Genomic DNA, 26,785 nt, shown 5'->3' with positions numbered 1-26,785 from the left:
TACTTCAGTAAATGTCCTTACTATTCATTTAAATCAATACTGTAATCACTTCATAAGTAATGGCAAAAATTCCAGTTCAAAAAAAGGGAAGGCAATTATTCATGTCTGTTTCTTTGAAGGCTAAAAGTGATGCAACTTTTTACATCCATGAGGTTTTATTAATTTTTATTTTTCAAAAGAACTGCAAGAAATGATGACATGCACTAAATTTAAGTAAATATCGTTAAGTAAAGTGACTAAAAAGTACACATTTAAGAAAATGTTAGTGTCCATATTCACTTAATAGGCCTACATGAAATAATGGGATATAAATAAAGGTCCAATAACCAGTGTTATCATATTGTAGGAATATATGTCTATATGCTAAATAAACATATTGGCATAGCTATATTATTGATAAAATGCATGATCTTCTATTACTTCCACATTTTGTTGCCCAATATGAACTGCCAATTTAATGTACCAAATGTACGCACCCAAAAATAATTATTTTAAGATTTAAATTTAAACTTTAAAATAATATTGTCAAAACTACAACTAGAGCTAAATTAAACAAAAAAGTATCTTGTAGACATACAATTGTACGCAGTGTATCACAGTCACATGTATTGATCACCAGATAACAACAACATTTGCGACAGCTGTGCGTGCTTTCTGGCAAAAGTAGGTTACAAAAAGGTGCGGGTGTTTATGGAGCCAGTCAGATCGGAGGAACAACAGTCCCTTGAAGAGGATGTGAAGGACGATATTATCAGGTTTCTAAGTAACAAGCTATTTAGGACATGTACTGCTATTAACTTGCCAAATAATATTGATTTACACTGTTAAGACAAATGAACGGTAGCATGTGGGCGTGAACAGCTTTGTGTCTGTTAAACAAGCTAAGAGATTGTTCCTGTTGTTAGCTTGAGTCTAATGCTAGCTCCAGGCAAACATTTAACGTTAGATAGCAGTCAAGCTAGTAAACTAGCTAATTTCGTCATAAACAACATTCAATACACTCAAAGAAATAGCGTTGACGTGAGCTAGCTTGTAACGTTAGCTAATTTAACGTCGGTTGGTTTACACGAGTCGCTTTGGGGAAACGCAACGGTTGCGCTAATTAGCTTCAGATAAACAGTCCATAAGTGTGTAGCTTACAAAGTTAAACGTTATCTACACAGTCATGCCCTCTTTCTTGATTTGAAACCCTCGTAAACAAGATGTGGGGAGTCAAGTGCTCGAACAGACCTGTGCAATCATAAATAAGTCGGTAGGGACCGAACACAAAGGTTTTAGTGTTCACATTTTTAACTTTCATTTTCTCTTTACAGTAAAGCATGAGAGAGAAGCAAGGTGAAGGATGGTGAAAGTCCTCTCCGGGTTGTATAATGGAAGGACTGGGAAAGGAGAGAGACATATGCAGCACTAGACCCTTCCCATGGCTTGGTCACCCCAAAACAGAGGCCTCAACCCTGCTATGGAAACTTAAAGACTGCTTCCCCACCAATGAGACAGCCTCGGCTCATCACACAGATAAAGTAGGTATTAATATGTGTACAGTTCAGGTGTCAGTAGACAGGCATGTAGGGGAGAGTAGCGGAAGTTGAATCAATTCTCATTAACTCTTTATTTAAAAGGCCAATTATCAGTGCAGCAGTCTGGGGCACAATCATGGAGCATCTATCTCACATTTAGCTTTACCTTAAACTGAATTACAACTCTTGTGGCATTTGTAACTTAACCAGTGACAAAGCATATAAAAATGTACTTATTCTTATACATCAGATAACACTGACTATCTAAAAGTAACTGTAATGCAGTGAAAAATGTCACTTCTGTACCTCAGACTGACTGTACTTAATACTGGAGCTACAGAGTGATTTGTAAGCCCAACAGTCTTTTAAAAAGTGTATGTATGTTTTCTGCACTCTTCACATGCATGATTACAGAGTTAAATGCAGTGTGGGTGGCATATGGTTCCGCAAGTATAACTTTAAATCTGGCAGCTTTAAAGTGTTGGCAGAGATATTACAATACCTTTTTTTTTTTCTTTTGGGTATGACAAGCCATGTGAAATTAGTTAAATTTTGGACAGTAACAGTGCAGTTATCTCCAGCTTGGAGGTGCTGTTAATACCAGTGTACACTAATTCAGGTTATTTTGATAAAATGTATGCCGTTTCTGTAAAGCGTTAGCAACTGATGGTAATGAATAATAATCCCAAAACATTGTTGCTAAATGTGAACTAATCTGCTGGTGCTTTTATGTTCCAGAACAATTACATGGACAACAGAAAGGCTGTGTTGGAACTGAAAGATGTCCCTCCTCCTCCTCATCCTCCACTCCATACTTCCTCTTCCCAATCATCCCAGCCCTTCTCTCTGGCCACTCTCCCTATGCCTCCTCCCTGCTTGCCTCCTCAGCTTACACACGACTCCCACCAACAACAGCCACCATCACAGCAGCAACAACAAGAGGGGACTAGCCCCAAAGTAAGCGTTTACACACACTGTGACTATTGCAGCACAGATGGCTATGGGTTATTGGGTAGTGGAGGTGTTGTTGGTAGCAGCAGTAGTAGTAGCATCACTGGGGTTGTCTCACTCTATATGGCCCCAGGCTCTCTGGAAGCACCCATCAGCAGCAGTATTAGTAGGTCTGGCCCTTGCTCTGTAGCCTGCTCTGTAGCCTCATCGTTACATCAGTATAAAAATCACATGAGCTGTGGAGGTGAAGTTCTTGGTCCTTTGCCCACTCTAGGTAACAAACCCCAGCTGTCCTCTTCTGTTGCTACCTCTCAGCCTGTTTCATCACACCCCTACCTCTCCTGCTGCTCAGGGCTTCTTCCCACCTACCCAGCTGTACCTCTTCCATACAGTCAATCCAGCCTGTTTCCCTCCTCAGCACCTCAGGCTTCCTCTCTCCCCTGCGTTTCCTCTTTACCCGCTCCCTTGCATGGCTCTTGCCTGGCCCCTTCTGGCTTCTACACCTGTGGTGTGGACTGCTGCCCATCAGCCAGAAGATCCCAGAGAAGCACACTTGGTGATTACCCATCCACCACCACTATCACCACTACAACCACCTCAGCACAATTCTGCTCTAATCCTTTGCACCTAAATGTAGAACGCACGGTTTGTGTGAAGGGAGCACACTACTGCCAGGATTGCCTGTTGAAGGTTGGTAGAGTTCTCTTCAATCACGCTGGTCTTTTGTATGTGTATGCCATGAAGATCCCTCTCGGTAACTTTATTTTATATGCACGGGTGATCTCAGACTGATTTTGCATAGTTATAAAATTGCATTTGGTATAGTACTGTTTGCTGTTGTCTGTTTTATTTTAGATTTCCCTGACAGTTTTATTAATCTGTACCTATTTGCAGCCCATGAATGGTCTGGCATTGGAGTCAGATAAGGTGTGGCCCAATGTACCAAATGCCCAGACTGCTCCTATCCCTATACCCATTTGCAATGGCTGTGGCACCTCCTCTGATGGCATGATGCTCATGTCATCAGCCAGCCTTGGTAAGACTGGCCAGAAATACGGTTAGTGGACTCTTGCTATAAAATACAGAATTCCTGCACATATACAGTTATTATTTTATTTTGATTTGTCTTGATTGGACTGTTTTGAAATAGCAAGCTCTTTGGCATTTGAGTGAAGTGGATAGATAATGTTCTTTCATCCAAATTGACTGCAGCAACAATAGAGTTAAGATCAAGCTGTTTAAAAGATTGTTTGTTAACTCTCTGCTAGGTTCGCCAGAGAATGGTAGTTCTGAGAACATCCCTCCAGTGGGTGTCTTCTGGGACATTGAGAACTGCAGCGTGCCCAGCGGTCGCTCTGCTGGAGCTGTGGTCCAGCGTATTCGCAGCCATTTCTTTCAGGGCCACCGTGAGGCAGAGTTCATTTGCGTCTGTGATATCAGCAAGGAGAGTAAAGCTGTCATCCAAGAGCTCAACAACTGCCAGGTACTAATTCATTTTATGTATTTTCAAGGCTACATTTACAAATGTCTGACATTTCCACCCTAAATGAATACCATTAAGCTAAGGTTTATGATGGGGAGAGTTGGTCATGTGGTGACTAAATGGGAGTAAATGTACTATTTAATAGAGGGCTTAATTTACTTGAATGATTGACTAAGGTTTCATGAGGCATTCCCATACTATTTAAATTGATTTTGCGCCAAATCGGATACTGCGTGATGGAATCTTCAGAAAAAAACAATGAAACGTCCTCTTTCATGTTATTTTTAAAGGTATTTCCACTTCAGACATTAACCTCCATAAAATGACATGAACATGTCAAAGTAATCCCCACCCCCCAAAAAAGACAGCCATAGAAAATTGAACAACATAGAAAATTAACTAAAGCCATCCATACATAATTTTGCTTCATCAGGTTACTGTTGCGCATATCAATGCCACAGCCAAGAATGCTGCAGATGACAAGCTTCGCCAGAGCCTACGACGTTTTGCTGAGACCCACACCGCACCTGCGACTGTTGTATTAGTATCCTGTGAGTTCAGTTCAGATTCACTATAATTACAGCCTTGATTGCAAAAGTTTTTTTGTGATTAACACGCGTTAACTATTTCTTTTTATTAGCGGATGTGAACTTTGCAAGTGAGCTGAGTGACCTGCGCCATCGCCATGGCTTCCAGGTCATCCTGGTCCATGGCAGCCATACATCTTCAGCGTTACTGCAGCACGCCCACCGCCATGTGGCCTTCCAGGAGATCACAGCTGATCTGCCACCACGAATGCTTGTCAAAGCACAGGTAGGCCTCACAAATGCTTCAGTAGGACTTTAAAAAAAGAAAAAGTTATCTACCCTGTAGGGTGAGGTTAGTAGGTTCTGACAAAGTTACAAAGGAAATCGGGGATTTGCCAAGAGGGCAGAGAGGCAGTTGCAATGTGAATTAGACCATCTTCACAATTATTTACTTACACAATTTTCTTTCAGGGGTCTTGATTATATATATTATATTTTTCTATACCACTCAAAGCCATTCTTCAAATTGTTTTTCAACTACAAGGAAGACTACTGCTTTAATTTTTTTTTTTTTAAGTGTAAATTATACAAACCAGACAGGCACGCTGTCTCTTCCCTCCCTCAGCCCAGTTTCAACCTCCTCTATGTGCACAACCTCCCTGTCAACTGTGACAAGAGCCTGCGGAACGCTGTGAAGCTCAGGCTGCGCCGCCTGTCAGACAACTGTGGTGGCAAGGTGCTGGGCATGGCCCAGGGCACAGCAGTCCTCCGTTTTGGCAGCACTGAGGCAGCTGCGCGTGCCCGCAAGCGAATGGAAAATGAGGATGTGTTTGGCCACCAAATCAGCCTCTCCTTCTCCCCACGGCCCAGAGACAGTGCAAGTCCTGAGCTTGAGCGTCAGTCTCAGTCCCATCACTTGCCTCAGACTCTGCCCCACGCATATCAAAGCCAGGATTCAATGTTCGGCTCTCCCCCATCTATATCCTCCTCCTTTCTGCACCTGGAGAAGCCCAGGTCACCTAGGAGGCAACGGCGAGCAACCCGCCCGTGCCACGCCCCTGGCCCACTGCCCGAAAGGCCCTACACCCCCAGGAGAGGGTGCAGTGGGCCTCCCGGTGGTGCTCCAGCCAAGCCCCATCAGGTCAGCAGACTCGCCAGTGCCTGCTTCCCCTTAACCTCCGTTGCCCTCTATCCTTGTCTGGGCTGCTATGTAAATCCCCTCCCCAGTGTCCCTCTAATTGCTGCTTTGACTAACTGCTTTTAGCTGCTTGCTAAGCTTCATTTGCCTGCCTGTGCTAGCATGTGTTAGATGTTAGTGCTTCATGTATCCCCTATTGTCCTGCATGTTCATTGGTCATTCATCATACTAATGCATGAATTAGCCTATAGCTTTTGTGCTTTTTTTCTGACTGTTTGTCCAGTAAATCAGTGCTGATACACTGCTTCTTGTGATTAGCCAATGTTTTTGTTTTGTCCAAAGTCTGTGCCATGCCTCTATTAATTTGGTTTGGCCCATGCAGTTTTCCACTCTGGATAAAACTGACCTGTAGTGGCTGGACGACCACCAGACCAGTGTGGAAGACTAGAGAAAAGTGACACATGAATGGATTACTGTATTGACTTAAGCTAGGGATGGTCATTTTAAATTTTGTCAGAGTTGGGCCAGTAAAGAGAAATTTAGAGGTCCAAATGTCTATTAACACAAACGACACTATTGGAGAACTGTATTAACTTTTTATCATAGGTCTGGTTCATGTTGATAAAAAGGTTATAAGGGTTTATAAGTAAAACACTTTCTCATGGCTATAACATTAGATGTGGACTATGGGTCAATTACTAAATCATAAATCTGTTAGTTGTAAAGTTGTCTCCACATAGCTAAGATACCCTAAATAAATTCTAACACTCAGCTGGTGAATACTGCTGTTCAAGAGTCAGGCTAGTTCATTTTATATGCACATCCGTAGTTCAACCTCAGAAATCAGATTGACATTCCATGACTTTTTCCATTGAGCTTGACAGACGCGCGCACACACACAAGCTTGACAGACACATGCACAAACTCATCAACAGTATCCACCCAGTCAACATCTACAGTATTGACATCTGCTCTCTTTCTAATCCAGGAGCTAGGTAGTGTGGAGAGCAAGACCAGAATGGGCTTCCTCCACCTGGAGAAAGGACGTGCTGCTTCCTCTTCCCCACACAGTAACGGTGAAACAGGATCCCTGGAGCAGCTGTCCAAGCCTGGCTTTACTGGTGAATCCATGTACAGACGGAGGTACACACAGGCAAAAGGGATATTAGAGTGAGAAGAATGTGTCTAGATGAAAGCTTCTTGATATCTGGCTCCATATACTGTTTTTGTTTTTCATAAGTATTTGATTGCTAGTGTTAAAGGATGAATTCCGGTCGATTACATTATAGATCTGTTTGTAAATTTGTAATGCTGTCAATAGAAAAACAATCGGTGCTGCCTACACCGCGTTATCCTCCTGCTAGAGTTAGCCCCTAACAGGCTTATCAGGGCAAGTTTTAAATGAGTGTTTGCCTCTTTAACATGTTCAAAATGTCATTCCCAGTGCCTACTCATATGAAGTGATTCTTTCTGAGTGAACACAATGAATGTCACAACTGTACATGTGACAGAAATGCATGAAGGTTGTGCTAATTCAGCTCTGTTTAGTTCCTGTGTTGATACTGCAAGGAGTGCTTTGGGACCTTCTGGAAACTAAAACACCGAAAAGAGATTTAAAAAATAAGCATTTGCAGCAGTCAGATTCACTGTGTTCACTTGGAAATAATCACTTTACATGGCTAGGCACTTTTAATGACGTTTTGAACAGGTTAAAGAGACAAACACGTTTAAAACATGTCCTGTTTTGGCCTGTTGCCTGCTAAGTCTAGCAGAAGGATAACATGGTGTAGGCAGTACTGATTGGTTTAGTTTTTCTCTCTACTGACAGCGCTCCAAATTTACAAAAAGTAGAGCTACGTGTTGGAATCGACCAGAATTCTCCTTTTTAATCTTAAAAATCTGGGTGTTGCCCTTACATGTGTCCCCTTTTTTCTCCGTCTTTCCATGTAGACGAGAGGGCTCCTACCCTCGCAGTGTGACTGAATCCCCTGTAGAACAAGGGGAAAAGGGCTCAGGGGAGTTCCAGATTAGCATTCCCTCAGCCTTCAGCAAGTTGAACCTGCACAGGAGCTTCAGTCCCCACATCCTGTCCCAGGGCTCCTGGTCATCCAGGTGACATATTGGGTTTAAAGTCATATTTGATAAGTTAACCTAGAACATTATGGAGGGGAAATACTGCTCATGCTGCATACAAATTCTCCAGAATGTCATAACATTAAATGTTGTTATTATTTTAAAGTTGTCTCCCCCCTCTTTAACAGGAGTGTGTCGCCCTGCCTGTCCAGCCGTTCCTCTCCCCTGCTGGCTGCCCCTCGTAGCATGTGTCCAGAAGGTCCTCCTGAGCCTTTCTCTGATGGGGCAGAGGTCCAAGTGGCCAACCTGGACTACAGAATGTCCCGCAAAGATCTGCAGCAGTCACTGCATGACACCTTCTCCCGTTATGGGCGGGTAAGGCCTACTCCAGCTACGTTATTGTACTGATAAATGTATTAATCAACTACGCCTGTACCCTCTTAACATTAGAGTCCAAAATAAAGATCTTTTAAGATGGAATGTTTGCTTGTCGATATCTACTTGAAGTGAGATTCACTCTTCTCAAAACAGCTCCTTGTGGTGTGACTTGTTTTGGCTAGGTGAAAGCTGTGGAGCTTAGCCCCCACACCGACTATCAGTTGAAGGCCACAATCCAGATGTTGTCCCTGCAGCAGGCAATAAGTGCTGTCAGTGGCCTGCACCGTTATAAGATCGGAGGCAAGCGCATTCAGGTGTCTCTGATCACTGGTGGTAGCAGCAAATCCCTTGCCATGCTCAGGTACAGTCAACCGTTGTTGAGGGTTCATGGAACTTTCCGATATAGTATATGGACACATCATTTCTCCAACCGTTTCGATTGTGGTGGTACATGTCAGCTTTTTTCATTCTGCAGCACCGAGATCATCAGCATTCTCCAGGATGCGCCTGCAAATTGCCTTCCCCTCTTCAAGTTTACAGAGATCTATGAGAAGAAGTAAGTGGCTTGGTCTCAACTCATGGCTTTCAAACATGAACAACTTTACCTATACATATTTTGTACTTCGCATTTTGTATAGCAATTCCAAATTGATAATAAATGCATTTTAAAGTAATTGCCTGAAAACTATATGCTCCTTTTTTCCCCCCCCCCCTCTCTCCAGATTTTCACGTAAGCTTGTGGTTGGGGATCTGTACAGGCTACCAGAAGTGGTGGCAGTGCGGGAACAGGGAGGCTCAAGACTTGTGTGCCTACTGCACAGCAGCCAAATACGTCAGAGTCCACTGGGATCTTCCCAGTCCCAGGAGGGCTCTTCCTCTGCTAGCGGCAGCCCCATAGTGTTTGAGGAGCTGGAGTACCATGAACCTGTCTGCAGAGAGCACTACACACAGCAGGACTTCAGGTATTTCATGCAAAAATGACCTAACTAACCTGAAGTGTCTGTATATAATTTAATTAAATGCTTATAGCATAAAAATATGTAATCCTACAAACTGACTTGACCTTCTAATGAAACTTGTTTAGTTATTAAAACATTTTTTTTTCACAATTTGATTTGCGGACTGTCCCCACTGTTTCCATCACTGATTGTGTTTTCTATCTCTTATATATCTTCTTTTTTCAGTGAGGCTGACTTTGACCCTGACTCCTATACAATACCTTTTGTTGTGATGTCTCTAAGCACCTTGTCATCGGAGGTCCACAGTCTGTTGCAATCACACGAGGGGACTCTTCCATTACTCAGGTGAAAACCAGCGTCTTCATTTTTTTTTTTTTTTTTCTTCTTTTTTTTCATCAAACCAGGCATGTTTTTTCACATTATGAAGTCAATAATGTAAAATATTTTACATGTAGTTTTCCAGACTGCTATGCATCAAAATTCCGCCCCTTGCAGCCGGGCAACGAGACACTGGAGGGTGGCATTCCTCTGGAGCATCTCATTACATGTGTTCCCAGTATCACAATAGTCACAGCTCAGAATGGCTTCAAAGTCATCAAGTGGATCCACAACAAACAACCAGCACCAAACTCTGGTAGGAACATCCAAAATCTCAACCTTTTTGTTGGTGGTTGTTGAGCTACCTGCATTGCTGTACCTAAATAGTGCTGTAATGCCAGCCTGATATACCTATTAAAGACATTTTATATTAAAAAAAGACAACTTTTTACATTAAGAAAAAAATACAACTTTTTACATGCAGAAACGTGGATTCAGCGCTGCAAGAGTCCTGTTGGAAACCCACAGCTCATACAATTCAGCCGTGAGATCATTGACCTGCTGAAGAGTCAGCCTTCTTGTATCATGCCAATGAACAAGTTCATACCATCATACCACCATCACTTTGCCAAGCAGTGCCGTGTCTCTGACTATGGCTACTCCAAGCTGCTGGAGCTTCTGGAGGCCGTTCCACATGTCCTGCAGGTATTGAGGACTATAGGGATCTTGAACTTTTTTGTTTGTTTGTATTCTACATATTGGGTGTTTATTCTAATTTTCTTTACCTACAGATCTTGGGTATGGGTACCAAGCGTTTACTGACCCTGACTCATCGTGCTCAAGTGAAGCGCTTCACCCAAGACCTGCTCAAACTGCTTAAATTTCAAGCCAGCAAACAGGTGGCAATCAAGGACTTCATGCAGGCATACCATTGGTCAGTCAACATTGCTTGGAGCTGTAGCTGTCTTTACATTGGCAGATAAATGCTAATAATTTGTCTGTGAAGTCCCCTTATGCCCCGGTTGGAGAAAAGTGTGAGAATATCATCCGTGTCGTGAATGTTTGTAATGTATTCTTACAGGTGCTTCTCCAGAGACTGGAGGGTAATCGATTATGGCATATGTGAATTGATGGACCTGTTGACAGAGATCCCCGACACCACCATCACTATTACACATCAGGACACGGACACCGTCATCTCCGTTCCCAAGAGAGGTCTGTTTAAACTCGTTAATAAAAAGATGCATTTGGAAGTACTGTGTAGTGAGGTGTCCAAATCTCTATGAAAAACCTAATAATTATGATGTCATACAATGTCACTGTTATAATTTTCTTTTTTTTGCCCACAGAGCGTACTGTGGAGGAAATGGAGCGCACTAGGCAGTTTGGGAAGGAGGTGGTGGACCTTCTTCGTCACCAGCCTCACTGCCGAATGGCCTTCAGTAAGTTCATACCCACCTACCACCATCACTTCGGTCGTCAGTGCAAACTCAGCTACTACGGCTTCACCAAGCTAATGGAGCTCTTCGAGGCGATCCCCAACATACTGATGGTGAGTTAGGAGGACTTGTGGTCCTTGGTGCCCCAACCTTCAACTATGAGGAATCGAAGTGCTTCTGGTGTGAAATGATGGTCCTTCTGTGTTATGCAGCCAAGAGGATTCCTAGCAATGACCAGGATATTATCTTAACACAGTGATTGTTACTAAGTATCTCAGTTATACATTTCCATTTGCTTCTTTGAACCGCTAATTCAAAATGACCTGCTATGATAATTGCTCCTCCTACGGTCATTTAAACGGAACATTTTCTTGGTCAGATTTCTGGCTCGTCATGGCAAAACCCATATATCATATTCTTGGATTAAACTGGGTTATTGAGTCTTCTTTTTGATCAAGCATTCTTGCCTCTGTTCCCACTCTACCTAAACACTTTTTTTATTTGCTGTACCTTCGTCAGGTGTTGGAGTGTGGTGAGGAGAAAGTGCTGACTCTGACAGAAGTGGAGCGCATCAAGGCGCTGGCCGCTCAGCTGGTAAAGCTGCTTCGGGCTCAGAAAAACTCCAGTCTTCCTGTCTGCCAGCTGCTCACGGAGTACAGCAAGACCTTTGGTTATGGTCTACGCCTGCAGGGCTATGATGCCAGCTCCCTGCCGGCTCTGCTGACCAAACTCTGCCATGTTGTCAAGGTAAAGACACCCAAGTATTAGTTGGTGATTTTGTTGTCATAAGAGCCTTTGTGTCATTATAAATTCTATTCCCTGCTTACGCAAAGGCGTCTCATCTGGCATCCAGTGAAAAAATAAAATATTCCTTTTGTATTTCGCCGCTCAACACCACCGCTTTTTTGCCTAGTCTAACTAGCTGATTAATGAGCCTGTCCATCTATTGAATATGCCCATTGAGGAGAAGTACTCTGCATTTGGAAACGTTTCCACAATTTGACATAGAATTGCCAAACTCTACAACAAATTCATAACTGTTAAGCTCTAGGAATAAAAGAGAAAGAAAATTCTTATTATAGCACAGTAGATTATAGCTGATCAACATTCAATGAAGCTACAGTTCACACATATAGTCTCAAGGTAAACTCTTTAATTATTTATTCTTCTAAAAAAACTTTAACTCATTAAAAATATCATTTGTCCGACTACCCCACAAAACAAATTATATTATTTAGGGTTTAAATCAGCTCTGACGTCCTGGAAACTTCTTTTGAGTGACATAGAGCAACTTACAAACACTTTACTTCACTGTTGATGATAATCATAGCACTGCCTCACTTGGTAAAACAATTTTATTTAAAATCACGAGTAAAAATACCAGTAAACACCCAGCCGCTTCCTTTCAATTTCAAGGTGGTGGATGGCTCGGGGGGTCGGGAAGTGCAGTTGATCAATAGGAAGTCTTTGCGCTCACTGACCTCCCAGCTACTGGCTCTGCTCATGTCCCAAGAGGAGGAGCACGTCACCAGGGGCTTCAAAGTGGATGAGCTGAGCCAGCATTACCTGACCGTCCATGGAGCCCTTCTCAACCCATGTGAATATGGGTTCCTCTCCCTCAGCGAGTTACTCAAGAGCCTGCCATACCTTGTGGAGGTTTGTCTTTCTATCTTAAAGCTATTTTCAAGCTTTCTACATGTTCCTGTCCTACAGTCAGATTTTTTTTTTTTTTTTTTACTATCCCACTATCTTCATTTTTATTGAATAGTTTACACAGAGGCCGAACTGACTTGTGTGCCATCTTTTCCCACAGTTGTACACTGAAGAAAGTGATGACAGCAACAAAGCTGGCAGCACTGCCAGTGGTGTTGATGAGGAGTGGGTGAGGCTGACCAGGCTTTACCAGTTTGCCCGTAACGTTCGCGGCCTGCTCCACACCTACCATTACAACCAGATCTTTCTGACGGAGTTCCAGGGAGCTTATAACAAATTTACAGGCTGCAGCCTTGAACCACGTTCCTATGGATACACCAGCACTGATGAGCTGCTCAGCGCCATTCCACAGGTGAGAATTAACTGCATCAGGTACTTTTACTGTAGTAGAACATCATTGTCCAAGTCAACTATTGATAGAGAAATTTAGAAGTGAGCTCTGCCAGTGTTACTTGAATCTTACATTTAATTATTTTCAGAGCTCGTTATCAATTTTTTATTTTGTTTGTATAGGTCCTCATCTGCATATTTAGTTTTGTTTTGTGACATGTCATCATCAGGTGGTCTGGATCAAAGGGCATGGTCACAAGAGGATTATCGTTTTGAAGAACGATATGAAAGGTGAAGGTGATTGCATAGCATGCTTCATTGGTTGCAATCATTGGTATTTACACAGACTGTAAATAATGGCTGCAGGCTGAAGTGATTCTATGACAATGGTCTAATCTCTGGGTACTCCCTAGGCAATACTTGGGAAGTGATTTCACCAGATGCCACCCACAATGTGTGGAAGCTGTATAACATGGGTGTTTGTTTGTGTTCTGTTTAGCAAGGGCAAGCCCTTCAATCTCAAACAGCCCCCAGCTAGAAGAGAACACTGAGAGCCCTAGAGACAGCCCGATTAGCAACGCAACATCTGGAACCCAGAGTCCAGGTAACATAGGTCACACAAGTATTGACTGCTCCAGATTTAAATAAATAAGTTAAATACATGTTTATAAAGATGGCTCTGCTCTGTCAGTCTTTCTCAGATTTAAAAAAAAAAAAAAAAAAAAACGAACGAAATGAAGACGTTGTTTTACCTGCTAGGTGGCGATGTAGTGGTGGAATCGGAGCTGCTGTGTTTGACATCAGCAGTAGACCTACTGTGTGGTCCTGTACCATCCTGCCTGCCATCACCTCAGCTCCACCCTGTTCCCCTCCAGGAGACGGACCTGATTCACTTTGAGGAGAAAATTCCAACCGGTCAGTTTCAATGTACCAGAATTGTTGTGTATATAGGGGGTTCCTTTGGCAGGAATGTACATGTAGTAATGTTTTTATTAGTGTAAAATCCCCTAAAACTAACAATCACTGTTTTTCATTAGCTTACAATGAGCCCTTCATATCTACACATAGAGTGGGTCGTCTTCCAAGCGGGCTGCCATGTTGTGCTGCCGTGTTTCTACAGTGGTAGGCCCCACCCCCAGACTATGGCTCTGGGGGGGGGGCCTTTCCCAATATTACATTACGTTACATCCTATATGTTACATCCTACATACGTTACACTGTATATCAGTCCTGCAACAGGTCACGTACATGTGGAAAAAGTTGTGTAATGGGTAAAAATTATATTTATATAAATTTACAGGCAAAAATAAACTGCAGGCGGTGGGTGAGAACGGAATAATTTTTGTGTCTTCTTTCGGGGAAAAATACAAAATCAAAATGATGCGTGCATTACAAAGGGGGTGATGACGATGCTCATTATTCTCAAAATAAAATGGCACAGGGCTTGACTGGCATCTGTGCCTGAGCTGGCTGCATGGACGCTGAGCAGCTTCTGTCTGATCAGACATCTGTATCGCATGGACTGACAAATATGAAGAGAACAATCAACCAAATGTAATTTCAGCAGGAAGGATACGTTTGTCTGAAAGCAACAGGGCTGTTACGTATGTACTCACTATGTGGACAAATGATTACTGCAGAGTCTTTGCATGACCTCAACAAGGTCCTGGGTGTCGGTTCGCAGGACTTAAATTAATGGGCCGGGTCCGGATTAGGCTTGAAGATAATTGCGGGTAACTGGTCGGTTCGGTACTGAGCTTTGAGGGTAAGGGTTGAGGCAAAACTGGCTCCACCATAGGTCCTACTACACACAGAGGTGAAATACATGTGCATTAAACCAGTCAGCTGGTCTATGACCGGTCTATTTGGCGGCTGTTTAGAGGTTTAATTCAAAGTTTTCTTATTTGTTCCACACATTTATAAAAATGGTGGATTATGTGACCTTGTCACAGACCCCTTTCTTTCTTCCAAAACAAAATCAGAGCAAAACATAGACACAGTATTAGGCAAAGCAAGGGAGAACAAAAATACATTTTAATGAGTACATCACACTTATATTTTCACCATTCCTGTCTTTTCATTAGGTGTAACCTCAGTCTGTGCTTGTGTGTGTGATTTCAGTGAGTGACGAACCAGATGTTGCAGCGGGCGCTGACGGCACACCTGATCCTCCGGGACAGCCTGGCAGCACAGACTACTCTGCAGTCCCCAAATCTCCACCCCCCTCTGACACAAAGACCCCGTTGTCCATGGACAGTCCCAGCAGAAGATCCACACGCAGCAGAATTAAGCTAGCTGCCAACTTCTCATTCACAGCAGGTCTCTGATCCGTTTCACACATTCACACGCACTCACAGCATTACTAGTTCACACATACGTAACTCTAAATACAAGAGTTGAGCGGCTACACTGGACACACTACACAGAAGTGACCCCAGAGAAGTATTGGCGTTGTCCCCTCTAGATCCTTAACAGGCTGTTGCTTTTCTTCTTACCCGCCATCTTTGTTTGCTTATTTCTCAATCGGTGTGTTTTTCCGATGACGTTTACCAAGCTGTGATTTTCTTCTTGCAGATTTTCTGCAATTCTTTGAATTGAATTGCCAAATTCATCTACTGTAACGTGTGTTTGAGTTCATCTCCATAGAAGTTAAATTGTTTCTGTGCCTCTTCAGTTCAGAGCCACGTTGTCAAAGAAAACTTGTTGGCTAACAATGAATGCAGAGTCTAAAGATGAGTTGGGTGTCACTGTATACATGTATTGGGCAATGGGAGATATGCCAGGGATGAGTAACTAAGTTTTCTGTGTTTTAATCCAAGAAATGTAGTTACTCATATTCTTAGATTATACAACTGCCAACTAACAGAAGTTTTATGGAGGGGTTTTGTTTATGTGCAATAATGAGATACCTAAACGTATACATCCTTGCTGTATTGCTGAAAACCGAGCATTTAATTTATTACATTCAATAATTTTTACGCTCCTTTTCAAATTTGGGGCTAATTTGCTTTGTAGGTAACCATAGACATGTCAACCAAACTGGCCGCCAAGCACCCGCCTGTTTCATTCTTTAGTCTCTTCCTCCGGTTTTCAGTCTTCTCACGGCTAAAGTACTAAGGATTTCTAAAGTGGTAGCTTCTCTTTTAGGTATATTCTTGTCGTTTGTCTTTGTTTAGTAGCCTCAAGACAGTATTTTCAGTTCCTTTTATATTATGCAGAGTATTTAGGAGTCCGTTAAAGAGTTTGGTCTAAATGTGTGGTGTGTCTGAGGGCAATTTAATGGTGGGACTTAACATTAGTGTTAACTTTTCATATCATGGCTTTCTTAACAGAAGCGAACGGTCATTTGAACAGTTAAAGCATCGATGGCAAACTTATGATTGATACTGCGGCAAGCACTGCTCTCGGAATTGTTTTATTCTTGTTGTACTTTGACTTAATTTAATGCAAATATTTTGGCTCGGCACTCCAGGGCCACTAAAGAAGGCCTGAACGGGTTGGCTCTTTAATGCTCTTGCCAGATGTGTGCTCAGGCAGCAGGAACTAAGATACTCCGTACTTTAATTGTTCGGCTTTCACCAGCAGCCAGTGTGTTCTTTTAGCTGTGTTTTGTCTGTGTGGTTTACACTAGAGTAGGTGGTGTGAAATATGCATGGTGTGCATAAATGAGTTTATGCATGGTGTAAGCCCAGGAGGAGCAGACAGGAACAGACATTCTTTAAGAGGTCTTTTATTTCCACCATGTTTTAGGGGTCATAGAGTTGGCGTCCCCCTTGCAGTTGCCACATTAAATACTCAGGGTTTTTAGAGTTAACCTTGTTGCTCGTAAGCACCGTGTCTGTAGTGATGTCCACTGCCTGGGTTTGAAGAGTTCGAGGGGAGCAGTAAGCACTCCTGAGTTTTTGATTTTTAATGACAAGGTGATTGGTTGTGAGTTTTTAGGGGGAGATGTGGCGGTAGGCTGTTTATGGAGCACCATGGGGGCTCTGGGCAGCCTCCTGCACAGACTGTGACGTACACACAGAGGACCCTCTGCGGCTCTCTGGAATCTGCCGGGCTTTTACAATGGCTTGTATTTGCCACGGTGCCGAAGGAGTCGCCATCGTATCTCCCCATCCCTCACATCTTGCATAGAGGAGTTTTTACTTACTGATGTGTGTTGGTTTCTCCTGTTTTTCCTGTCAAGTGTTTACTGGCTGCTGAATTGCCATCAAGTAATGTCGGCTGCCGGGAAGTTTAGCATGACCGAGTCTAAGGGTGGTCGTTTGTGTTCAGGGCAAAATGTTCAAAGAATGGGTAAAAGCCCATTTAATCAGTTTCCAGTTTGACTGTTTAGCCTCTTTAGCCAGTGTTAATACTTTTTTTCTGTGTCCCAGACTTGGTATGAAAAGCCTTTTTAAAGCTGAGTTTCCACCTGCCAATGCTCCAAAAATGTCTGAATGCCAATAAAAATGTTTTTAATTAGGGCGGTTGGGGTCCAGGTCTCTCCTGCAATGTTTTACTGACTGTCTGGAAACCTCTTTGATTATGGAATGAGCACCTCAAAATAGTTAATTATTTAGAATTGGTAATGTTAAAAATGGGCTTGAAAATGCTCAGATTAAATATCTAGATTTAACTTTGGCAGTAAGGATGGATAACTTTTTTGTGACTTTGAGCAAAACCTAGCTCTCCCTCAGAGTACTGCAGTGGCAACTAACTCATGAATATATTTTACTCTATATTTCTCTCTCTGTTTCGGTTACATCACTGGGAAGCTATTGTACCTGTCAAAATATGCACTTTTTGCATAGTTTTGGTTCATGAAATAATGTGAAATTCGGTAGTGAAGTAGGAGGGGGTGAAACTCAGTTTTGTGTCTTTACCTCTTTCTGTTAACTGTTTGTGACCTCATCTTGCTAATTCAGTTCCATGTTCCACATCGGTTCCACAGTTGAAGAAAAGGTTTAATTAACTCAATGGTGTCCTTTTTAATTAGACTGATTTATGTTTTTGTTTACAACTGTTACTTATGTGTTCACCACCCCACCCCCCCCCCATCTGTCACACCGTTTTACTGCATCACCTGTAACAGTTTAACGTTGTTGAAGGGACCAAAAAAGATTTCTGTTATTAAATTTCACAAGCATCAATTCTGGCTCCGTCTTAATGTTTTTGCAGTGTTTTTGAAAGATTCAAATAACTCAATCACCCAGCACTTTCCTGAAAGATGCTCTTTATTTAAACATGTATGTACAGGTATAGTTTCAGCTTATTTTCTGCATATTTGTTCAATATTCAACAAAGGACCTTCATAAATTCACTACTACAGAACGCCACGTTATCAGAATAAAGAAGGTAAAGGGACAGGGCAACACTTTTGCTTGACACGAGTCACTAATGTCCTAAAATACACTCAAACGTACACAATCTATTAATTTCCTGGTGTTTATCATAAAAATGCAAGATTAAATTCAGAGGATGCAAGTTGTTTGTCAGCAATATCCATAATAACTACAAATGATGTCATACTACCACAGGCAATACTTCCCAGTAGCTAATGGCTGAGATGACGTTAGTATGGCCATGAGAGGTTTGTGAACCAGCAGAAACACTGCTACAAAAGTGGGTCATATATGTTCACATTTACGTGAAATGCAAATGTTGGAACACCTAATTCCGACCTGACTCTGTAGCAGCGTTGTAGTGGAGTTTGTTAACTTTTGTTGACAATCAGCAAATTTGTGATATTTTGCGTCTGCCACAGTTTAAAAGTCCAGTACAGCAGATATTACTGGATCGCAGAATATGAATGAAACTGCTATACGGGCCAGTGCATGGAGTCAGAATGGAAGTGACTTACGGTTTGTTTGAGCCGCATGTGTTTGCATTTTTGTCCTTGTTGCCAAAGGGGCAGAGTTGGGAGTACTCCGCAAAGTGAAAGAGATTCAGTGTTTGATGTTAAAATAGGAAGAAAAAAAAATGTCAAACATGTTGGGACGATATCGGATTTTATTTTTTATTTTTTTTCTGTCAGAGAATCTCAGCATTAATACTTAACTCTGTTGACATTGTGCTTGTAGTTCTGGAAATGCTGCCACAGTTACTAGACCATGATCTTAGAATTTTCATCTTAAAGGAATGTTACATGATGGAATGACCCATTCTAATCCAAATTGTAGACTTTAATCAGATTTGTATTTACAAATCCCTTTACTTCATACATACTGTGGACACTTCCAGAAACCATAGTGAGGTTACACTGAAGCATTGATTAGGGATCAGCTCCTAAACTCTGGGCTCAAACTATGTCGCTGAAACTTAAATATTTATCGATTCAACTACTAACCGAATTCCTGAACAGCTACAAGGGCAAAACGGAGTTAACGGAGGTTCTCTGAGTCACAGGAAGTGATGCATGGCGTGTCAATGAGATGTGGGTGTGTTTTCGACACAGGGACAAGGTCACAAAGGGGTCTGTGTGAGTTACATGACAGCACACTGGGTGGCCCCACAGCAATCCTTAATGATGGCCACTCCTGACTTGGTGATGGATGGTTTGTTGGGAGGCGGCTCTGGTATTTGTCTCTTGGGCTTTGGAGGATCTTGCCATGGGGGAAAAAGGTAAAGGAGATCATCACGCAGTGGATGTGAAAGTGAACAGTACTCCCACCCCTCTCTCACTTTGTATTTTGTGCATTTTATTTTCACTTACTTTGTGTGACTTTGAGCTTCTTCTCCAGAGGCATCAACTTCAGTCTGAGGTACTCGGCCATCTCCTTGTCCTCCTCTCGCTCCCTGGGGTTAAGGTACAGTCACATATTCGGCTGTTTGAACACAATGCGGTCACTACGGGGGCCTTGTAAGTCACTGAATAGCTTTATATAAGCTACCTGGACTGCAGTAAGTGCCTCTTTATGGTATCCCAGTAAGAAAAGCAGGTGTAAATAACAAAATGAATTATGGCTGAATACCATTTAGCTGTTCAGGTTTCACGGTCCTGGAATTGTTCATGGTGACTAACTGTCATGACTCTTCAAGTGCCCATATTATGCTAATTTTCAGGTTCATAATTGTATTTTGAGGTTGTACCAGAATAGCTTTACATAGTTTCAGTTTCAAAAAACGTAGTTTAGTTGTACCACACATTGCTTCAGATCCTGTTTTCACCCTGTGTGAAACCCGGTCTCTGTTTTAGCTACAGAGTGAGAGATCTCACTTCTATACTATCTTTGTTGGGAGTTGCACAGTTCCAGTAGCTAGGTAAGATCACATCAGCTAGATAACTGTTTCTCTAACTTTGGTCAGTCCAAGGCAGGATTAGCTGGGAGACTTCTTCAAAACAAGGGCCACTTGTGGAGTACTTGCAGAACAGGGACATGGAAGTAGTTCTTTTAGAGATTATGGTGAACTAGTGTGTTTTGCAGCAGTGTTTTGCAATTAAGCAAATGGCAAAATGGTGCAGATTTTGAGCAGCTGACCCGGAGACTGAAAGCAGACAACATTTAGCACCAGAGACAAAAAATAACCCCCCAAATCTGAGAAAAATGATTTTATTTTTTTTCTTCAGAATATGGCCACTTTAAATAGAGGGGCCATCGTTAATGTTTTAGTAACACCTGTGTTTTTGGTAGCCATTTTGTAGGTATTTCCTTTTCTTTTTTTTTCAACACAGGATGTAAAAGATGTATTATGTTGTATAAAGTTATAGAATAATAGACCTATTTGAGAGTGCACTTTTAAAAATTACCTTTCAAGTTAAAAATACTTTGTTCATCTAGTGTTCTAAAAACCGGTCTGTGATTTTACATTATATAATATCACGTCTATCTGAAAGCTGTCTCTGTCACACTGTTATCAGTGGGAGTGGAGGAGGGAGTAGAAAACAGTCAAACACACACACACTCTCACAGCAGGCAGATGCTCCCATTTAATCGAATGGGTCTCTTTCCCGCTGTTTCTCAACATTCCCATATCTATCAAGTGAAGAACAGTGGATGAAGTTCAACCCAACACTGAGTAAACAAGCAATCAGTCGTGTCCCTCAGATCCCGGATATTGCCCATGCCTGTGTGCGCTGTACCTTAATCTCTCCACCTCAGCATCGTCAACCAGGAAATCCCTCTTCTGCACCAGTTTATGGATCTTCAGAATCAGCTCTTCTTCTCGCTGCCTGTGCTTCTTGTTTTTTTCTTTCTCTGGGGGAAAGGAGAAAGGGGAAATGAAAGTCATAAATAAATGGATGACTAGAGGGACAAGCAGACTGAACTGAAAATGTAATATTCTCCACGGATTAAAATAGAAATGCAGGTTTTCCACGTTGTAACTTGACCTTACAGCAAAGTCAGCTGGCTCTTACACACTGAGTCCAAGCACACACCTTTAATTCTCCCCTCATGTTTAATTCACAACAAGGCACTGATTCATTTATACAAATGCTACAGAGCTCTGTTTTTCATTTGGTCAAAGAATTTTATCAGTCAGAGATCTACAAACGCAACATCGTCTTTGCTTTGTCTCACTCACTTTCCTAACCTTCACACTCCAAAGCACAGAAAAACACACACAAATAGACCCAACTGACAACAACACAGACAGTTGCAGCAGAAGGTTGTCTGACACGGCTGGGGAGGGTGGAAAAGGTTGGAAAAATGATTGCAAACATTAGCCTCTTGTCCGATACGGAAACAAAGTAGAGCAGTGCGGCTTCAGTGTGTTTTCCTCCGCGGGCAGAACAATCTGAGGGGCGCACCAATGTCAGAGGAGCCGGAGAGGGGGGGCTACACAGTCTCTTTGTCATGTGACTCTCATTGTGCAGTGAAGCAACTGTATATATGAGGCCCCAGGGGCTCATGGGAATGTCAACGAGGGGCAGTTTTTGTTCGACAGCCCGCAGTTTGTGTGACCGGTAATCCCAAAAATATTAAGTGGGTGGACACAATATTAGGATTACTTTCATTATTACAATGCAATCAAAGCTGCAGCCACCTTTGAGGACAGTGAAATCACGTCTTCTGGATTTTTTTTCTAGAATTCTTTTCAACAATTTCATGCAACCAAACGGTGGATATTTTATAGGCAGATTCCATTCATTTTTATTATATAGTTCAATTGGACTATATGTCCGAGACAAAAGTACATGAATAAAAAATCTAATAACATAATAACCACTAACAGGATTTTATTTCTGGCATTATGGAGAAAATGCGATTGAACAGTAAAAATGTCCCCCTTTTGCCCTTTGTTTTTTTTTCTGCTGATGAGGAAATGTGATATGGTTGAAAGCTCCTGAAAAGCATGTAAGTGGACCATAAAGCTAGATTATAAACATTTTAACAAATATGTTATATTTAAATTTGGTGTTACTCACTAAAAGAGATTTACGCTTGACGAGGTAAAAAACTCCACAGAGTACCTTTTAAGATGTTGCTGTGTAATGGATACTACTGAGTTAGTGACTCTTTTTTTCCAGTTATATACTGTTATACTACATATTTGCATTTGACATCCCTTAATAACCCCTTGTTGCCCCAGTCACTATAAATTGGGGTTGTGTAGAAAACTTTCTCTCTGGGGCAGGTGGGGTGGACGATCCCACAGATCAGTATTCTTTTACTCCTGACTGCAGCTCTGAATCAAATCAACTCATCAAAACACCACAAATATTCATACAAACATAAGCTTCACAATATGTGGATTTTGTTACATTGTCAGGTGTTTCTGTTATTTCATCCTCATTCTATACAGTGCAGGGCTACATTGCAATTGGTTTAAAAAAAAAAAAAAACGCTGATTCTGTCTCCTGCGCCACAAACCCACAACTTTTACATCCAGTAAAAAGAAGTGTTACTTAAATTCATTCTGGATGCCTTCCCCAAGCTCATATCAAATTGTCTTCACAGTGATGATGTGTGTGTGTGTGTGTGTGTGTGTGTGTGTGTTATTATCTCTCCCTCAAAACTCCAACTTGTCCCTGAGACTTACGATCAATCCTGTGTAGTTTAACGTTAAGACTCTTCCTATAAATCAGCCTGACACCTGCTGAGGTTGTGGGACTCTGGCGAGCTGCAAACAGAAGCACTTTCTGCCAAAAACTCTATTTTTGATCGAGTCCAAACAGGGAGCGTGGACAGTTTTGCACACAGAGAATCAATTGTGAGAGGTTTATTTCCTGATATGCTTACAGATGGTTTTCTTCAGCACACAGGAGGTACATGTGAGTGTATGTGTGTGTGTGTGTGTGTGTACCTGGTACTGTGACAATCTGTCTCAGCTCTTGCTTTAAACTCATGATGTCTTTGCAGAGCTGAATGTCATCCATCCTAGAAGAAAAATATGAAAAAAACAGTAAATCGCTGGCCTCCATCAGATTAAAGAACAACAGATGTGATTATCTGCATCCACTTTGAATGTATTTATCTGATTGGGATGATGTAAGGCAGAGTTGGATTGTGTAGTGAACTCTGGAAGGAAAGCAGTTACAGCTGAAAAGAAGAATCCAGGCACCAAATGTTATGTCGTTTTGATCAAGTGAAAAATTCTGTCCTTGTCCAGAAACACAGAAATTCACTTTTTAAACATGAATTTGACCTTAATTATATATAACGCAGAGTTAATGAAAACATCTCAACTAGGGCTGGGAAAAAATATTTTATTTGTTAATTCACACGTTTCTGTGGTCAATTAACATATTGATACGCTCTGGTCCATACAAACAAAATGAGCTATCACACGTTGGTCTTTTCTTGTTGTCATATATACACATCTATATATATGTATATATATAGATATGTAATGTGTTGTTGTTTTGGCAATCCAAGCAACATGTGCACATCAGAGATTCTTTGTGTCCCATTCTCCTTAATGTAGAAAGAGGCTCAGTTTTCACGTGTGTTATTGATTTGAGGATGTTGTACAAAGGAAGTGTAAATGAGTCAGAGTTAGCTCAGCAGGCTAACGGATTCTATTCTGTATTATGTTTGACACCTTCTGATTTCTAAGAAAGGGCAGTTTGTAGCAGATATCTTCTAAATTCTACATATGTGTAATTATTTATCATCAATCTTAAATGCAAATTTTCACTTCAAACATCAGCTTTCATTTTAATAATTCTTTTTACTCTCAAGAAGATAATCTGCAAAACATCCTAATTTGAAACACATAGCGTAATAGCTATGGGACTTTGAGAGGCAGATGAAAAGAAGTAGGACTGAAAGCATTCCTCTAAATCAAGATATTCAATAAACAATTGATATCAATCACAGGAAAAACATCAAATCCTCCCGTTTGCATCCTTAAAAAGAGCGTTTGTCATATCCGCTCAATAAAACACTGAAATAATTACTCAACTATTCTACTGATTGAATAATTGATTAGACGACAAATCATTTTAGCTCTAATGCCTGGTGCTGTACAGTGAAATCCACTCACAGCCTCAGGCCCCGATGCGCCACACATCAGTAGAGGGTGTGCAGAATCTACAGATGGAAAACAGAAGTGAATCCACGCTGCACTCTGAGCCCCCTGCAGCCCTGACGTCTCACCCTCTGGGCCTCCACATTCTCCTCTCTTCTGCACTGAATGAACACCTTTCTCTCTCTCTCTCTCTCTCTCTCTCTCTCTCTCTCGTTCTCTCTGCGTCTCTCTCTCTCTCTGTGGAGCAGTGACAGCTACCAGCGATTTAATTCTGTCTGTGATAGCTCAGGCTGATGACTCATCCACAGCCTCCTCTTCCTCCTCCTCCCTCTGCATGTATCCCTGTTACACCTCCCTCCTCTCTCTCTCTTTCTCCCCCTTGACCCCTCCCTTCAGCTTTTTTCTCCTCCTCTTTTTCTGTTTTTCTCCTTCTGCCTTGTGCTTCACTCTATCCATGCTATCTGTCTATTAGCTTCTGCACTCTGACACAGTGTGTGTGTTTAAGAGCTGGCTTAAGTCACACAGAGCCGACAACAGAGATGTAAGCAATAAGCAGCGTGGCGGTTTAATGAAGCATTTAAAGTGGGCGTGTGAATCAACATTAACAACTGAGTGAGCTCTCTTAAGATGTGTATCGGCTTCATCTGACACGTCAACCATCATCCCACCACAGATGTTAGGGGTGTAATGACCCACAACATACGCCGTTCTGTTCGATATGACATATTGCTGCTGAGACATTGTGATACAGTTTCAACACATAAAAATAATAAACAGTACCCAAGACTGTGGCTTGTATTTCAAGTATTGTCAGTTCACACTGTAAACCCAGGTTTGGTTGTAATTTAACTTTTTAGCTCTCACCACTTATTCTCTCATGTTTTGTAAAATAAAACACATTCATTACTAAATCACATTAGTTGTGATTCAAGTTGTGAACAAAATTCAACTTACACATTTTTTTACTTCAATGAAATGAAAACATAGTTTTTAAAACTTTACTGTTATAAAGAACAAAACATGTACATGAATGCCTCCTTCCTTTAATCATGGTAAGAAGGATAATATCTCATATTTCTTATATCAAAACAATATTAACTTATGGTAACTAATGATTTGAAGCAATGACTACCAATGTAAACTTGATTTATCTACTGCAGCAATCTGTGATGATACAACTCGACCTGTTTAGTGTCACCTTGTGGAAAGACTTAAACGGTTTAAGGCATCGGGTTTTCATGCAAATTTCTAGTAAAGACAACTCATTTGGTATAACAGTGCAGTTGTATAAAGGTGCAATGGCCTGTTTGACCCTCCTTAATAATGCAATGCAGGTTTTTCCTTGTTCATTAAAAGACGGTTTTGGAAAGTAAAACCATAAATCTGTGTTTCACATTATATAAAAACAACAGGATATGGTGAGAAGTGGTCTTTTTAGCTCATTAATACAGCTACAGTGATTTTGAGCTACACTGAAATCGTTTGATTCATCACATATAGTAGGAGTGTGAAATCCTCCATCGCAGAATACGTCGTCCAATATCCACGTTGTCATGCACTACAACAAGCACAGTCAAAACCTTCCCATGATCAAGCATCAGCGAGGCTTTAGACAGAGAAGAAAAAAAACACAGTAGGCCTATGTCATCCCAAAAAGTGATCCATTATTCTTGAAGCTGATGTTGATGATGAGCCACTAAGTACATCATAGTGATTCATTCAGCTGCCATATTGGCATGTCCAGGCCTCTGCATAATCAATGAACAAATGGACTGCCTCTTTCTGTCTTTAAGTGCTCATGTTATGCTTTTGGGGTTTTTCCCTTTCCTTTATTGTGTTATACTTCATATCTTTTTTGTTTATGTTCTCGGTTTACAAAGTGAAAAAGCCCCAGGTCCACCCCAAAGGGACTTACCATGTCCAACAGAAAACCCTGTTCACAAACTGCTCCAAACAGCTCTACTGTGTAACACATTATAATGCTCACCTAGCTGCTAGCGTGGCACGCCCTCATCCTCTGCTTCTGACTGGCTAGTAGTCTTTACCTAACTACTGCGCATGTGCAACTCCCAACAAAGATTGAATTGAAGTGAGATGCCTCCCTCTGTAGCTAAAACAGAGAGATCAACACAGGGTGAAAAGAGGAGCTGCAGCAGTGTGCATAACAATAAAAAGATGGTATTTTATGAAAATTAAACCAAGCCTATTCTGATACAACCTCTAAATACAATTGTGAAACAAAAAATGAGCATAATACGGGCACTTTTAACAGTCTTGGAACAGCCAACTTATATCCCAAGGACAAGAGAACTTGAATGGCTTTGCAGTGTGTCAACACAGTAAACCTCATTATAGACTCAGACTTCTCTTTGTTAATCCTTTTTTTACTCCAGGAAGGAAATTGAAATTTCCGGCCTCCGTTTAAAAAAAGAAGAATACAGTATAAAAACTTTGGCTATAAAAAAAGACATTTACCATAAATTATCATAAAGTGTCTAGTGTTAAAGTGTCCAGGTGTTTATGTGAGTCCAGGTGTGTATGTACTGTCCTTTTTGCCCTATCCCC

General features: G+C 41.6%; 2 protein-coding genes across 6 annotated transcripts in view; one reads left to right on the top strand and one right to left on the bottom strand.

The window, feature by feature from the left end:
* The first annotated feature begins 630 nt into the window (after window positions 1-630).
* On the top strand, window positions 631-24,422 carry LOC117956831 (meiosis regulator and mRNA stability factor 1). Of its 4 annotated transcripts, XM_034892132.1 has the most exons (28): window positions 631-755; window positions 1,314-1,520; window positions 2,256-3,158; window positions 3,363-3,525; window positions 3,737-3,951; window positions 4,385-4,502; window positions 4,592-4,764; window positions 5,104-5,619; window positions 6,605-6,759; window positions 7,567-7,728; window positions 7,878-8,064; window positions 8,250-8,428; window positions 8,543-8,623; window positions 8,790-9,029; window positions 9,252-9,371; window positions 9,482-9,660; window positions 9,829-10,049; window positions 10,136-10,278; window positions 10,426-10,559; window positions 10,694-10,896; window positions 11,303-11,530; window positions 12,200-12,439; window positions 12,597-12,848; window positions 13,057-13,123; window positions 13,326-13,430; window positions 13,586-13,741; window positions 14,948-15,155; window positions 24,393-24,422. In XM_034892132.1, exons 2-27 carry the CDS (start codon window positions 1,371-1,373, stop codon window positions 15,151-15,153), a joined length of 5,496 nt encoding a protein of 1,831 aa, XP_034748023.1. In that variant the 5' UTR covers window positions 631-755; window positions 1,314-1,370; the 3' UTR covers window positions 15,154-15,155; window positions 24,393-24,422. The 4 variants fall into 4 exon arrangements, with proteins under 4 accessions (XP_034748023.1, XP_034748025.1, XP_034748014.1 ...); XM_034892134.1 differs by lacking the exon at window positions 24,393-24,422 and having other exon boundaries at window positions 13,057-13,117; window positions 14,948-17,958; XM_034892123.1 differs by lacking the exon at window positions 24,393-24,422 and having other exon boundaries at window positions 14,948-17,958.
* The window catches only part of bmerb1 (bMERB domain containing 1), a 13,955-nt gene continuing 6,002 nt past the window's right edge, over window positions 18,833-26,785 (bottom strand). Inside the window, exons 3-6 of one of the 2 annotated variants that reach the window (XM_034892353.1) lie at window positions 23,054-23,127; window positions 20,889-21,003; window positions 19,521-19,603; window positions 18,833-19,415 (exon numbers count right to left, since the gene is read on the bottom strand). In XM_034892353.1, the coding sequence (XP_034748244.1) occupies window positions 19,189-19,415; window positions 19,521-19,603; window positions 20,889-21,003; window positions 23,054-23,127 (499 nt within the window). In that variant the 3' untranslated portion in view covers window positions 18,833-19,188. The remainder of the gene's footprint in view (window positions 19,416-19,520; window positions 19,604-20,888; window positions 21,004-23,053; window positions 23,128-26,785) is intronic. The other variant, XM_034892363.1, reaches the window with a different exon arrangement.

This window comes from Etheostoma cragini, chromosome 2, assembly GCF_013103735.1.
Source record: "Etheostoma cragini isolate CJK2018 chromosome 2, CSU_Ecrag_1.0, whole genome shotgun sequence".
In the NCBI taxonomy this organism is placed as follows: Eukaryota; Metazoa; Chordata; class Actinopteri; order Perciformes; family Percidae; genus Etheostoma; species Etheostoma cragini.
This window is presented reverse-complemented; position numbering and strand designations above follow the sequence as displayed.